Source organism: Panicum virgatum, chromosome 2N (assembly GCF_016808335.1).
Source record: "Panicum virgatum strain AP13 chromosome 2N, P.virgatum_v5, whole genome shotgun sequence".
Classification (NCBI taxonomy): Eukaryota; Viridiplantae; Streptophyta; class Magnoliopsida; order Poales; family Poaceae; genus Panicum; species Panicum virgatum.
This window is the reverse complement of record NC_053146.1, coordinates 47,031,552-47,045,658: the sequence shown is the minus strand read 5'-3', so window position 1 is coordinate 47,045,658 and position 14,107 is coordinate 47,031,552. Positions and strand designations below refer to the sequence as shown.

The 14,107-nt window shown below is 46.8% G+C and overlaps 1 protein-coding gene across 1 annotated transcript; it reads right to left on the bottom strand.

The window, feature by feature from the left end:
• Positions 1-11,667: 11,667 nt before the first annotated feature.
• LOC120660789 (trimethyltridecatetraene synthase-like) lies at positions 11,668-13,726 on the bottom strand. Its single transcript, XM_039939424.1, has 2 exons — positions 12,665-13,726; positions 11,668-12,538 (listed from the first exon to the last, which is right to left on the bottom strand). The coding sequence occupies exons 1-2, from the start codon at positions 13,586-13,588 to the stop codon at positions 11,903-11,905; spliced, it is 1,560 nt and encodes a 519-aa protein (XP_039795358.1). The 5' UTR covers positions 13,589-13,726; the 3' UTR covers positions 11,668-11,902.
• Between the last annotated feature and the right edge of the window lie 381 nt (positions 13,727-14,107).

The following is a 14,107-nucleotide window of genomic DNA, read 5'->3' as shown; positions in this document are numbered from 1 at the left end:
ACACCCAAGAACACCTCCAAGCCATCCAAGAGTATAAAGATCAAATCCTTAGTCCTTAGCACAAGCTTTGTGAGTGTTAGTGCAAGGTTAGCTCTTGAGTGAGTGATCAAGCAAGGTTTATATCCTTGTGCTGTGGTTCTAAGTTGAACCAACATTGTATCTTGGTGCGCCGGCCTCCTTGGAGCCTTGGTGGCTCGCCGGCAAGTCAACGATCCTCCGGCTTGGTGTGGAGCGGCGTCGACGACATTGTGCGGGGGACGGAGACCCCTCCTTCGTGGGCAATCTCTCTTAGTGAAGATCGGGATCAAGGTGACCGTGATTGTGTTCACGGAAGAGACTTGATTTCCGGAAAGCGATACTCTTCGTGAGTGCTTCAACAACGTGGACGTAGGGGCGCCTTTGTGGCAAACCGAACCACGGGATATATATATCCTCGTGTCGAGAGTTCGCTTCCTCTCATCCCTCTCCTTTAGCTTCCGCATTTCATATTGCAACTTGTGTGCCTTTATTTTCTTAGTGTAGTATCTTGCTAGGATTGGCTATAGGTTATAAAACTCTTTTGGGATGAGGGTTTCACACTAAGGTGAACCATAGTTGCACATCTAGATAGCTTGATTTAGTTCAAGTTTTGTGCAAACTAGTTGAAGCCATAGGTTAAGGTTTTTAGAGTGCCTAATTCACCCCCTCCCCCTCTTAGGCTAGAGCACCCGATCGCTTTCAGAGGGGAAAGGCTTACATGTTCTTAGAGACACAGAGATATGTGATCAATTTCGGCATGCAGCTTTGCAATGTTTACATTAGGGCTATCTGCCTCTCTCAATGGGGTGATTTCCCTTGCTAGAAAGAGTTGCGCTTCAGCATACTGATGTCCTTTTAGAAGTAGCAACAATCTTTCACTTCGACAGAGCAAGAACAACGCAGCGTGCATCATGATCTATTGATCATGGTGAACGGGCATGTATTGCCGAAGGTAATTTTCCAGGTCATGCAGTTGTTAGACTGAATCAGACCATCCACAATACTGACGCTGTAGGGATCTCTGGGGAAAAAAAGCAAATAGTGAACCTTAAAAAAAAACAGTGGGGAAGAAAAGGTAAGCTAGAGGTAATATAAAAATTACAGACCAAGGTCCATTTCTCTACAAGTTTGGAGTTCAATAGACAGCCATGCATTTATACGTGAGCTATCAGTGTAATAGAGAAACATGTTGGCCCTCGATTTCCCTGGATAGGTGAGCAATAATTAGCTCACTAGCACAATCTCACACACATACACTTGCAGCTCTGAATTGTGGCAACTGAACTGTTTGTTTTGTTGCCTTGGTGTGGTTTATATACAAGCTAGATGTACCTCTACAAAGGTCCAACTCTGCTGCAGCAAAAGCAAAGAGAGAGGGAGCAGTAGGAAATTGATGTTGAAGGGTTGTATACCTGGTTGATAATGAGCCCTCAAGAGACAAAGTCAAATATTTAGCATAGCATGAAAATCAATCATGGCTCCAAACTTGGAAGAAAAAATAGAGATAATGTTGAATTGTTTCTGCTCATATATTTTCTATACAATCAGTTTCTGATTATTCTTTATCCCTGTGGTTATTTAGCAACAATCATGTATTTTCATGGTTATTTAGCATGCATTTACAATTCACCGTGGTTATTTAACAACAATCATGTATTTCAATTGTATCATGTTTCTACTAAAAAATTGTGCAATAAATATCATTCATCTACTGCACAGATACACCAATTACCTTGGGAGGATTTGGACTGAGAGTTTTTCAGGAGCTTCGAGCTCCACAGACACTTCCTCACCTGTCAGACGCAGCTCCTCGGTACTGAACACAACAAGGCCAGCTCACAATTAGACAAGGGACATGCAGCTAGCATTCCTAAAATAAATAGAAACTATATGAAACTCTGATCAAGACACACAGCATAGCATATGGACCTGTACATGATCATGGCACAAAGCACGTGTGAATGGTTGTTCTCCTCTATAATCCTTAAAGAGATGGTAATCTATCTTAAATCACTACTGGAAAATCCCACTTATAGATACGTTTCTATTACCACACTATACAAAATGTGTTTACTACAAACATGCTCTAGTTTGTTGATACGATGTTTAAGTACTGGTATATTTTACATGGAACTGAGCAACAAAATACATGAGCAACAAAAAGAGAGGAAGCTGTAGGAAATTGATGTTGAAGGGTTGTATACCTGGTTAATAATGAGCCCTCAAGAGAGAAATCAAATATTTAGCATAGCATGAAAATCATGGCTCCAAACTCAGAAGAAAAAATAGCGATAATGTTGAATTGTTTCTGCTCATATTTTTTTCCTATACAATCAGTTTCATATCATTCTTTATCCCTGCGGTTATTTATAGCAACAATCATCTATTTTCATGGTTATTTAGCATGCATTTACAATTCACCGTGGTTATTTAACAACAATCATGTATTTCAATAGTATCATGTTTCTACTAAAAAATTGTGCAAAATGGAGGGAAGACAGGTCATCACAGAAGTAGACGCAGAAGGCTGTCCAAGTGCTCCAAATGCTGCTAGCACGAAATTTGTCAACCAATGTGGGGTTATTGTTCGGGCAAGAATTCCGATCACCACAAGACTATGGAAAATCGAGCAAGCCAGAAGAACAGCAACACGCCGTGCCTCCTCATCAAAAATAAATGCTATGGAAAGAACTCAAGTATATGTTCACTCTTCTTGAAGGAGTTGATCAAGAAATTGTGAAGAAATGTGCCTTGAAAAAGAAGGCCCTTGCCTTTGCAACTTTCAAGAAGAAGTTGTACACCAATTACATCAAGAAGGATAAGGAGCCGAATTGGGACGATCTTCCTCAGGTTAAACCATACTGGGAGGAGTTCAAACAATACAAACTATCAGACGAAGCCCAAGAAAAATCCAAACAGGCCAAGATGAATGCAGCAAATAAGAAGTACAGCCACCACCTTGGGGCTGGCGGGTACAAGAAGTCAGTTAAAAAATGGTAGAAGATGGAGCAGGACTTTATGGATAGAGGCATCAGGTCGGCGACTTGGGATTGGCCGGATAGATCCAAGTGGTGGTTATTTGCTAACGGCGTGACACTAAACCAGTTGGTTGGAACTTTGGTCATGCCAAAGCATATGCAAGAAGTGTCCCGCGATCTGGTCACATCAATACATGAGGCCCAACAAGGAACATTCCAGCCTCAAAGGGAGAATGACGAACTGACCAGGGCATTAAAGAATCCGGAACACCCCGGACGAGCCCGCGACATCGGCGTGGTGCCATCGAAAGTTACTTGGGCTGGAGATTCCTCTTACAAGATTCACCGAAAGAGTAAAGCCAAACAAGAAGAGAAACTCCGTGCCTTACAAGAAGAGATGAACAGGAAGGTTGCGTCTTTGGAATCTCAGATGGACGCCAGGGTCAATGAGGCAGTGCAGCTAGCTCTGAGCCAAAGGGGCACTGCTGGGTCGCACCCGGATGTTGTGATAAGTCCGACCTCTCAGCGACGCAGCAGCTGTGCATCCACGGCGGCACCCGACGTACAAGCTAATTAGCACCCCCAGATTGAGCCAACGACGGTAGATGATCAGAGGTATCCAGTGGATGATATCACCATGCCGACAGCATGCGAGCTACATGTGTGAGCAAAGAATATATTCATTCATGTAGCATACGGGTCAGCCCTGCCACTGAATCCTTGTACTACAATTCATGGAAGGCCGATACCCCCTGGCTACACCTCCTTCACAGTTGAGCAGATAGTTGGAAACAATGAGGATCTTGAGCTCGACTTCGTTGGAGGGGATGGAGAGAAGACATTGAGAGACGCACTGCACGGGGTCGTTCTATGACGCAAGGCTGACATCAAACTTACTACAAGCATAACGGCTCCCGTGCAGACCGATCGCCTGTCTCCGCGGTCTCCCTCACCGCCGTCCCCACAACCACCTCCCTCACCACCATCTCCGCCGGGGCAAAGGGCCACGAGTACTCCAACTCCTCCAGCACCGGAAAAAGGAAAGAAAAAGACATCATCCCTCCCAGCGGCTGGACCCTCAAAGAAGAAGCAGAAAACGGTCGAAAGAAAATTAACCTATGAGAAGACCGCTGAGGAGTTGGAAGAGGAAACTGCTCGATATATAAAAGAACAGTTGAAGCCTAAAGTCCCCCCGCTGAAGGAAAAGGTACCTCTAGAATTAGGGAAAAAGCTTCTCGCAAACCTAGACAACCCACCAAAACCGAAAAGCTTACCCTCGGACTATGATCGTACTCTGACAAAGGCCCACAAGGTGGGAAATCAGAAGAAATGTGGTAAGACCATTCCTCAGCTTGGCACACAACAAAAGAACTCGAGCCCCTCCGGGTGCCAGGGTTGCCAGTCCTACACGAGGCGGACCTACAGGCGGTGCTATTTCTTTATGAAACTGGATTAACGCTAGAGCAGGCAACGGGACAAGAGGAGCCGGATATCCATGTCGCTCCCTACTCCATTCGAGCATGGAAAACCTTTTGTCACTGAGGAACAGGAGATGAGTCTGGGCACGTAGATGTACAATTTGCATAGATGGTGCCTGCGAATGTCCAATGACGAAATGAAAATGTTTGGAGTCAAGTATCGTGACCATGATTTCTTCCGCGGGGAGGACGACTTCTGGGTGTACTTTGACAGTATATATCACATATACCATCGACAAGTCCTCGACGCCTCTATCATCACCATTTGGTTTCTGTAAGTATCACTTACCTCTACATTAATTCTTTTTTGTTAACAAGCAACATAATTATCTGTGTGCATTATATAATTTCTGTTGTATCGTTTAGACAGGAGATTCAAAGAAGCCGAAAAGAAGGATGGCAACATTAGATCGGCTTCATGTCTCCGTTGCTAGTCAATCAGAAAGTGCTCAACGAAAATTACAAGGAAACATGCCAAAACATGTACGATTCGTTGACTAGGAAAAATTACAAATCATATATACCATACAACTATGGGTAAGCCTTGGTCGACTCAATCCTCTGTTATATTTCTAAATAAATACTAAGTCGTCTAATGCATGTATGTATATATTATATTTATATCTGCAGTTATCATTGGGTTTTACTCATACTTGCAGTAGAGACCAGCAATCTTGTAGTGTTTGACTCAATGAGAAATCCAAAGTCAGCAATCCAACATATCATAGACCCCCTGAATAGGTAAGTTCGGTTTGCACATTCAAATTCTTTTTCAGTTAATATCAATTGTTGAATATCAAACTTAACTTTGAGCGCATGGTGTGGAAAAAATTGTGAAAACGAACAAAGGACGTGGTCAATGGAGCCCCGAACTGAATGTTAAAATGGATTATCCGGTATGTTGATTCACGAACATTTGTCTAGTTAAGTAATCTCAAATTGTTCTAAATTGAGTAATTTATTTCTTTTTTCTTAAGTGTGCGAGGCAAAAACAAGGAACTGATTGGTGCGGGTACTATGTATGCGACTTTTTGCACATCATGACTCCATGCGGAAAGTCTACTACGGAGGATCTAAGAGTACGTACAAACCGTTTACTAGTATATTTTCCTAATTATACTAATGCGATGAAATTAATATATGAGTCCTTTTTTGCTAAATGATAGATGTGTCGCATCGGGGATGAATGTTATTCTACCGATCGGATCAACGCCGTGTGCGAGCAGCTCGCTGGATTCATTTTGAACGAGATCCAAGATCCTAGAGGTGAGTTCTACCACGACGGTCATATCCATAGAGGATTTCCATCGACGTCCTGAGGGGCTCAGTAGTTGTACTATACACATAATTTGTACATTTGTAAATATTTCTAAACGTGATGCCTTGTTGTTTGTATATTTGTAAATATATTAGTTTAGCTAATTAGCTTAATTATATGCTTGCATTTGACTTTTAGTTAGTTTCAAATATTCTGTGAAATCGAACACGGCCAATGAACGTATAGTACTGTAGAGCTCGGGTATGCTTAGCAATTACAAAAGAATAAATAATATTAAATAAAATAAACAAAACTGGATTTGGACAAAATAGAGAAAAAAACTCATTGGTACCGGTTGGAAAGACCAACCGGTACCAAAGAGGCTGCCAGCTTGCGTCAGCGTGGCAGCCTCTTTGGTACCGGTTGGTCTTTCCAACCGGTACCAATGAGCGCCTAAGGCACCAGGTGATAAACCCGATATCCTTGGGCGAGGCCATTGGTCTCAGTTTGCGGGAACCGGTTGCAAAACCGGTACCTATGGGCGTTTTCAACCGGTTCTGAAGGCCGGTTTTCCAGTAGTGTCATCTTTGTACAACACTGAACCTGATGAGACAATCGTTTCTGCAGTAGCTATGATGTTTTACACGATTGATCGTTCTGTCTCAGATTCTGACTTATCCATCTTACTCTTAAGTGACTTGATTGTTCTCGCCCCAATACAATTGCATTTAGTTTTCACCAGTGTTGGCTTTATTCAGAAGCCCATAGTTTGCTGCTGCTCCAGTTATTTTCCCAGTCATTCAGCCGTTTCTCTTCAATTTTTTGTTTATGTGCCAATCGCTTACAAGAATGTTCTTCTAGATGGATCTCAAGGATAGCCTTTCCAGATTCAAGCAACAGCTTGAGAGGTGCCAATCATCTTTGGTTAGCATTGCTTTGATATATTCGATATATATCTATTTGTTTATATATTTGATATATATAAACCACACCTTTTGTTGTGATATATTCGCTACTATTGTTTTGCTTCCATTTCGATTACAACCACTTCCCAAATTGCGTGGTTCACATGGGCGCGCGCAAATCACTAATGTGTAATAAAGGGTAAAGCTGCCAAGCTGGCACATCGATTCCACCCACCAAGTCGTCCATCCCCATGTTTCAAAAAAAAAAAAGTCGTCCATCCCCATCATCTGAGCGAGTACCCGGCGGAGGCAGAGGACGAGACCGAGAAGCGGAGCCGGAGATGAGGACGTTCGATCCGTGGCAACGGCCCTTCCTCACTGGCTTCGCCGTCACGGGGTATGTCACAGCCCTGAGAAAAAAAAGAAAGAAAATAAAAATCCCATGCCGGACCCACCTGTCAGTCTCCCCTCTCCCTCTCCTCCTCTCTCTGTTCCGCTCGGCGCCGCACCGCACGCGTCGCCGCCGCCGGCCATCCTCGCACCACGTGCCGTTCATCCTCGTGTCCCGTGCCGCCCCTTCGCTCTTCTCCTCACCCCTCTCCTTATCCGCGTCGAGGCCGGCCCCCGTTCCCCCCTCAAACCCTAGCCCTCTCCACCATTGCCGCCGCCGCCGCCCCGATTCGCCGTCTCCGGTGAGCGCCGCCTCGATTCTTCGCATAGGAAGCTTTTCCTCGTCGTCCTCCTCCGATTTTGGCCCTCATCCGGCCCTTTCCCCTCCCCTGCAGGGCCGCCGCCGCGCCGGTCCGCCCGCCGCCGCCTCTGCTTGTCGCGCCGCTCGTCCGCCGCCGTTCCCCGCCGTCCAACCCGCTAGTGAGCTTCGCTGCCGTCGCCTCCACCCCGTGCGCGCACCCTTTGCCCCACTCCGGCCCCGCCTCTCCGCGCCGCCTCACGCCGCCGTCCGCAGGCGCCGCCGCGCACGCGGTGTCCACGCGCACCGCGCGCACCAGCGTGTCGTGGCCGCGCCCCGCCGCGGGTCAAGGCCCCTGGTCGGCCTTGACTCGGGCTGGTGGGCCGCTGGCCAGCGGGCCCCACCTGTCAGCGCCCGCGGGTGTGGGATCCGGGTGCACCTAGCGATTTAGCTAGGGTTTTCTTAGGGTTTATATTTCTGCAATCTTGCAAAATCCATAGAAATTCTTGTATAGCTCCAAAAATTATGAAACTTGTTTTGTTGGATTCCTCTAGTTTAGATCTACTCAATAAAAATATTGTTTTGCATGTTACCTTGCTATATATTTATCTATAGTTTTATCTTGCAAAAGTGAGTTTAATGCTTATTTATTTGTGTATTACTAGAAAAATCTCAAACCAAATTTTGTTAGACTCCTGGTGAGGTGTAGGTTCCAGAAGTGCTACTTGTTCATGTGCTTACTTGCTTTTTATAAAAGTTTTAGCTTGTTTTCTTATGCTTTATCTGAAAATGGTTTATTATAGAACTTTTTGCTGGAAAGTGAGAAAATAGTGAAACCAATTTTGTTTGCTTTGTTTTCATACCTAGTATCTAAGATAATTTTCTTGGATTTGTTTAGTTAGTTTGCATTCCTTCCCTGATTTATCTTGCTTAGAGTAGCTGAAAATTTATCTATTTATGATTACTTATAGGAAAATGATTTTACTGCAAAACCAATTTTCATGAGTTCCTTGTATTTTTCTCTGGTTTCTCATTTATTTCCATGATTTATGCTTATTGTTAAGTTCATTTCTTAATTCTTGCATCGCATTCATGCATTTTTGTGACCGAACCGCCGGAGGTCGGACCCGTGGAACCCGCCTAGTCCGTTGAGCCTGAGCCTGGAGTCCCGTTCGTGGTCGAGTCCGAAGTTAACCCAGGCAAGCAGCTAAGCATATTCCTTGCACCTATCTAATTTGACTAGCTTAGTTATCTCACTTGGGTAATGTTGGGTTATATATAGTATGTATGTATTGCATTTTTGTACCTATCTGCGTGCATTATCCTTCCTTGATTTGTCATCCTTGTTCTTGGCACTAGTTAGTTAGTTAATTACTTAATCTGACTAGATGCTTAGTCCTGCTTAGAGTACTTCTTTTGCTCGCTAGACAGGATTGGTTTGGAGGATCACACTTACCGATAATCCTTGATCGCACTGGTTCGGTTGGGTTGTTGAGAGTTTGGTAGTATCGAGATTCGAGCAGAATGGTAGGGCCTAGTGAATGGAGTCACATAGGCAGATCCGCTTGGATCGGTTAAGGACCGTCCGTGGATGACGTCGGCTTTGAGCACCTTTTCGTGCTACCACATATCCAATATAATGGTACGAATAAACCAATTACCTTCCTTGACTTGATCATTGATGTACTGTCCTAGATACGTGGCCAAGGGCTATGCAGAGAGGCTTAGAGGTGTCCCCGGGTGGACCTACGAGTAGGAAAGTTTAGAGATGTCCCCGGTGGAAACTAAGTCTCTACGCGTAAGCTAGGTGTGAAGATTTCAATGATCGAGCCATGTTGGGAACTGTTGACGCGAGTACCCTCTTATCCAACTTTAGCGGGTTGGGTGAGTCGCATGGTCCTTGCGTCGTGTGGGTAAAGTAGTACACCCTTGCAAGGTTATAATCAATTCGAATTGCCGCGCTCTCGGTTATGAGCAAGCTCTTTGTCCGTTGAACTCTTCGTAGAAAGTTTCGGTTATGATGGAAATGGTTCATGGCACCTCTGTGCCTCAGTATTTCGTATACCCTTAATATACTAAAATTGTTGGGGGTTTGGGCAATGTTAATTAATTCTGATAGGTGGTAGTTAGCGAGCTGATGCTGATGTAATAATTACTTAAGCTTAAAGCTTTTACTTGAGCCATTGCATGATCCTTGTTTATGTAATCGCGTAAGTCTTGCGAGTACCTTTTGTACTCAGGTTGCTTTCTGAACCTAGTTGCAGGTGAGCCCGAAGTGGTGTTCGGCCACTTCTACCCCGCTGATCCAAATGCGGGGGAAGAGTAGGTCATGGTGGCTGTAATGATGTCCTTGAGCAAGGCGTCATTACTTTAGTAAGTCTTTACCGTAATCGAGTTTCATGAGAGCATGTAAATATAATAATCGTTATGTTTCTGTTTAAATGACTTTCATGAGCCCAAGACTGTAAAGGAAGTTTGAACCCACCTATATTGAACTTGTAATGTTAAGTGTGTAAAACTGCTCTTTGTGGAATATTGACGATGTATTCGATTGTAAACGGTATGTGCATATGCTGATTCTGGACGTATGTTGGAGCACATACCGGGACTACCGGGTTTGATATTATTTTGAATGAATGACATGTCGGTTATTCGTGTCTCTAGATGTGGGATAACACGTGGCACACTCTCCGGCAAGCACGTGTTAACTCTCATCTGGAAGATAATGACCGGCGGTTCGTTTAAAATAATATCAAATTGGGCGGTTCTCACAGGGTACCTCATCGCCAAGATGACCGCGAACTTCACCGAGGAGGATCTGAGGAACTCCAAGTTCATCCAGGAGCACAAGAGGCATTGACCAGCACAAGGAATTCTCCGTTTTATATCCACAATAGATGGAGATCAAGATGCGGTTCCGATCAAATTAACCTCCCTCCCAGACTGCTCGTCTGCTCCCTCCTTTGTTTATATTCGAATGCATACGTGCTATGATTCATTTGTGATCTAATAAGAGGCAAATGGATTGTTCAATAAAAAGATTCAGCTTCTGATCTCGACGACTTGATGTTTGATCCAGTTTACTGTCTAATATCTGGAATTATTTTTCTATGTTTAGGCAAATGAGAACATTTGATGAGTGGTATTATTAGAGTCATCCCATGAATTTTTTTAGGATAAACCCATTTTCATTACTAAGCTTGATCCTGTGTTTTGTGAGGGATGAGGAATTGATAGATCATCTCTTTTCAAGTTTAATGGGTGGACTTGTGGTGTATTTGGATTTGGAAGTGGAGAGGAACAGTAGTCATGAAGAACAAGCAATGAGGAAAAACTCTGGATGGATCTATCTCTCCATCCTTCTATGATTGTATCTATCTAGTCTTACTTCCGCCCCCACCGCCATCCCCTCGGTCCCCCTCACACCGCCGTCCCCTCGGTCCCCTCCTCTGCCCCTCCGGTGGCCTCACTGCCGGTAGGTGGAGGAGCAGGGACCCATCTTTTCCATAGATCCGTTTAGTTTTCTTTAGGGTTTGTTTCTCGAGCGACATCAACGAGGTGGTGGCGATGATGACGTTTTGGAATAGACTCTCTCTGGCCTTTCCTTGCCTTTACGACGTGTGTTCCGGCGCCGACGATGGCCAAGTGGAAGCTAGTTCTGCGAGATCTGAAGGTTCTCTCCAGATCTTTGTAGTTGCTGTGTCAATCAGGAGATACAGTTGGCTGTCTTTTGTTATGGTGACGTCGACCTCTTCTTTTGATCTATTCTGTGACAAGTTCCGGTTCTTCAACCCTCTGTTTTGGTGGTGAAGGATTACAAGTCTATGTTGCTTGTGTTCCTCCAGCCAATATTTTTTCAGTGGTTGCTAGATCTCGTTGTAAGCAGCGAGCGAGTGGTTTTTGTGGTCTTCAAAGCCTTGTGTGGTGTTGACGTTTGTAGGTGTCTCTTTCCCTTACTGCCTTTTTAGTGTATTTTTCAAGCTCCGGTGAACGATGAACAATCGGATGAAGAAGGCGACCAGAGAGCTCAGTGTAATTTTATTTTTTTATATTGTCTTGCATCAAATTGTTCTTCTATTGTACTACCACTAGTTTTGCTTGATATGAATCAGATATGAGACACCTTTCTTGTGTCTTCCTCAAAAAAAAAATCTATCTAGTCTTAACAATTTACACGCATGCATGAGGAGTGAAAAGATGATGGGCCACCCATAGTCAAAACAAACACCTCCTGGATCTCCAAACCCGCTCACACTACGGATTTATAGTTAAGATCAAACACAACGTTTACCAGCTCGGCTTATAAAATCAGTAAAATGCTCATCAATAAAATACAGTAATATAACCTGTGATAATTAGGGGTATTTTTCTGTGTCGTGTATATAAAAGTAAGGGTATAACTGAGTTACAACATTATTCCACACTACAGTCACAAGCCACACACGACGCAAGCTTGGAGAGAAACATTACAGAGTGACTATAACAACAGCGGGAGCAGCAAGTGGACACTGGACAGCAACACGCAAAATTAACGGCACCTATACTGAACAAACCACGCGCACGGCGCACATCGTCGATCAAGCCTCGGCGGCGTAGAGATGTGCCGGCAGCTTGGGCTCGACGACGGCCTCGAGAGGGAACTTGCGCGGCGTGGACAGCCCGAAGATCTCCTCCATGCTCAGCTCCTCCTTGGTCATGCCGTTGGGGAGGCTCCAGGTGAAGCCGTGCAGCAGGTTGGCGAGGCTCACCTGGATGACCTTCAGGCCGAGGCTGTACCCGGGGCACATCCGCCGGCCCGACCCGAACGGCAGCAGCTCGTAATCTTGTCCCTTCACGTCGAGCTTGCTGCCGAGGAAGCGCTCCGGCATGAACTCCTCCGGGGCGTCCCACAGCGCGGGGTCGCGGCCGATGGACCACACGCTGACGAGCACGCGCGTGCCGGCGGGGATGTCGTAGCCGTCGACGGTGGCGTCCTCGCGCGCAAGGCGGGGCACCAGCAACGGCGCCACCGGGTGCAGCCGCATGGTCTCCTTGACGATGGCGTCCACGTATGGGAGCTGGGGAATGTCCTTCTCCGTGACCCAGCGGCTGCGGCCGATGACGCGGTCCAGCTCCTCCGTGGCCTTGGCGATGACCTCGGGCTTCTTCAGGAGCTCCGAGATGGCCCACTCCACTGTGACTGCAGAGCTCTCCGTGCCGCCGGCGATGAGGTCCTGCGCGTGCCACACATGCCCACACGTGATTGTGATTTAAGTCAGATTGCTGCAGTTTATATATGAGTTATTCTAAGAGATTATCCTACGCATGAAGATTAGGATCGGAATCAGATCACAACTCACCTGAGTGAAAGCCTTGACGCTTTCTCTGTTCAGCTCAACCTCCAGGGTAGGGTCGTCGGCAATCTGGAGCAGCACGTCGACCATGTCCTTGGCGACGAAGCTCTTCCCCTCGCGCAGCCGCCGCTGGTTGTGCTCCTCCACGACGTGCTCCAGGAACCGGTCGAACATCTTGCTGATCTTCTTCATCCTCCTGATGTAACCCTGCAGGTCCATCCAGTCGAGCCACGGGATGGAGTCGCCGATGTTGAGCACGCCGTTGAGCAGGAACAGCTCGTCGAGCATCCACTTGAACTCCTCCGGCGTGGTCACGGAGGACCCACCGGCCACCACCTCCTTGTCCAGGTACTTCTTGCCGAGCACCATGCGCGTGATCACGTTCAGGCTCACCGTGGACAGGTAGTCCTTGAGCATGACGGCGCGGCCGGTGCCAGACGCCGCGTGCAGGTCGCGCAGCAGCGCTTGGACCTCGGCGGTGCGGATGTACTCGTACGACTCGAGACGCTTGGCGCTGAAGAGCTCGGTGAGGCACATCTTGCGCGCCTGCCGCCAGTAGGCGCCGTACGGGGACCAGGTGATGTCCCGGTTGTTGTAGGTGGTGTACTTGCCGGCGGCGGTCTTGGGCCGGTCCGTGAACATCACGTCGTGGGTCTTGAGGAAGAACTTGGCCATGTCCACCGACGAGCCGACGACCACGGGGAAGGACCCGAACCGGAGCTGCATCAGCGGGCCGTACTTCCTTGACAGCTCGTGGATGGAGCGGTGCGGGAGCGCGCCCATCAGGTCGAGGTTGCCGATGATCGGCCACGGCTTGGGCCCCGGCGGGAGGTTGTACGCGCGGCGCCCGCGGCGGCCGAGGACGGCCTTGAGAAGCATCACGGTGGCGAGCACCACGCCGAGAAAAGCCGCCCATGGTGGAAGCTCCATCGGGACGTACGCACGAGCTATAGGGGCTGCGGCGTTGCTGACTTGCTGACGCAGCCGGCAGCCGCTGGTGCCTGTGGTGGTGATGGAAATGGAATGGAAGGATTGATGTGGGTGCCTGGGTGGTCGAGTGATGAGTTGAGCTGATGAGGCGGTGCCGGATCGCGCGGGCTTCTTATAGGCGGGGGATGGGTGGGTGGAGCGCTTGCGGAAGCTGTCGTGTCTCTTGGTGGGAAAGGACGGGGAAATCAGAGACGACTTGAGCTAAAGAAAACTTAACGACGCTGGTCTCCCGGGAAACGCGTGCAGAAGCAGTTAGCACTGGCAGATTGTTCATTGTGGCAGGAATTTCAGTCTATTCTGTGCTTTTATTCAGAGTTGTATCGGCTGATTCAGCTTCGCGTTTCACCCTTGACATAGTCTCAGGGGTAAAAAAGAAAAAAAAAACTGACCAAATGCTATGTGATGCAATGGTGTCCTCCAGCACATAACCCTCCATTCCTATCTTAATATATATCCATG

Bases quoted from the DNA above. Each gene is read 5' to 3' on its own strand.
- LOC120660789 (XM_039939424.1), bottom strand. From the start codon at position 13,588: ATGGAGCTTCCACCATGGGCGGCTTTTCTCGGCGTGGTGCTCGCCACC. The intron at 12,539-12,664 runs GTGAGTTGTGAT...TGGCACGCGCAG, and splicing joins GCGTCAAGGCTTTCACTCAG to GACCTCATCGCCGGCGGCAC.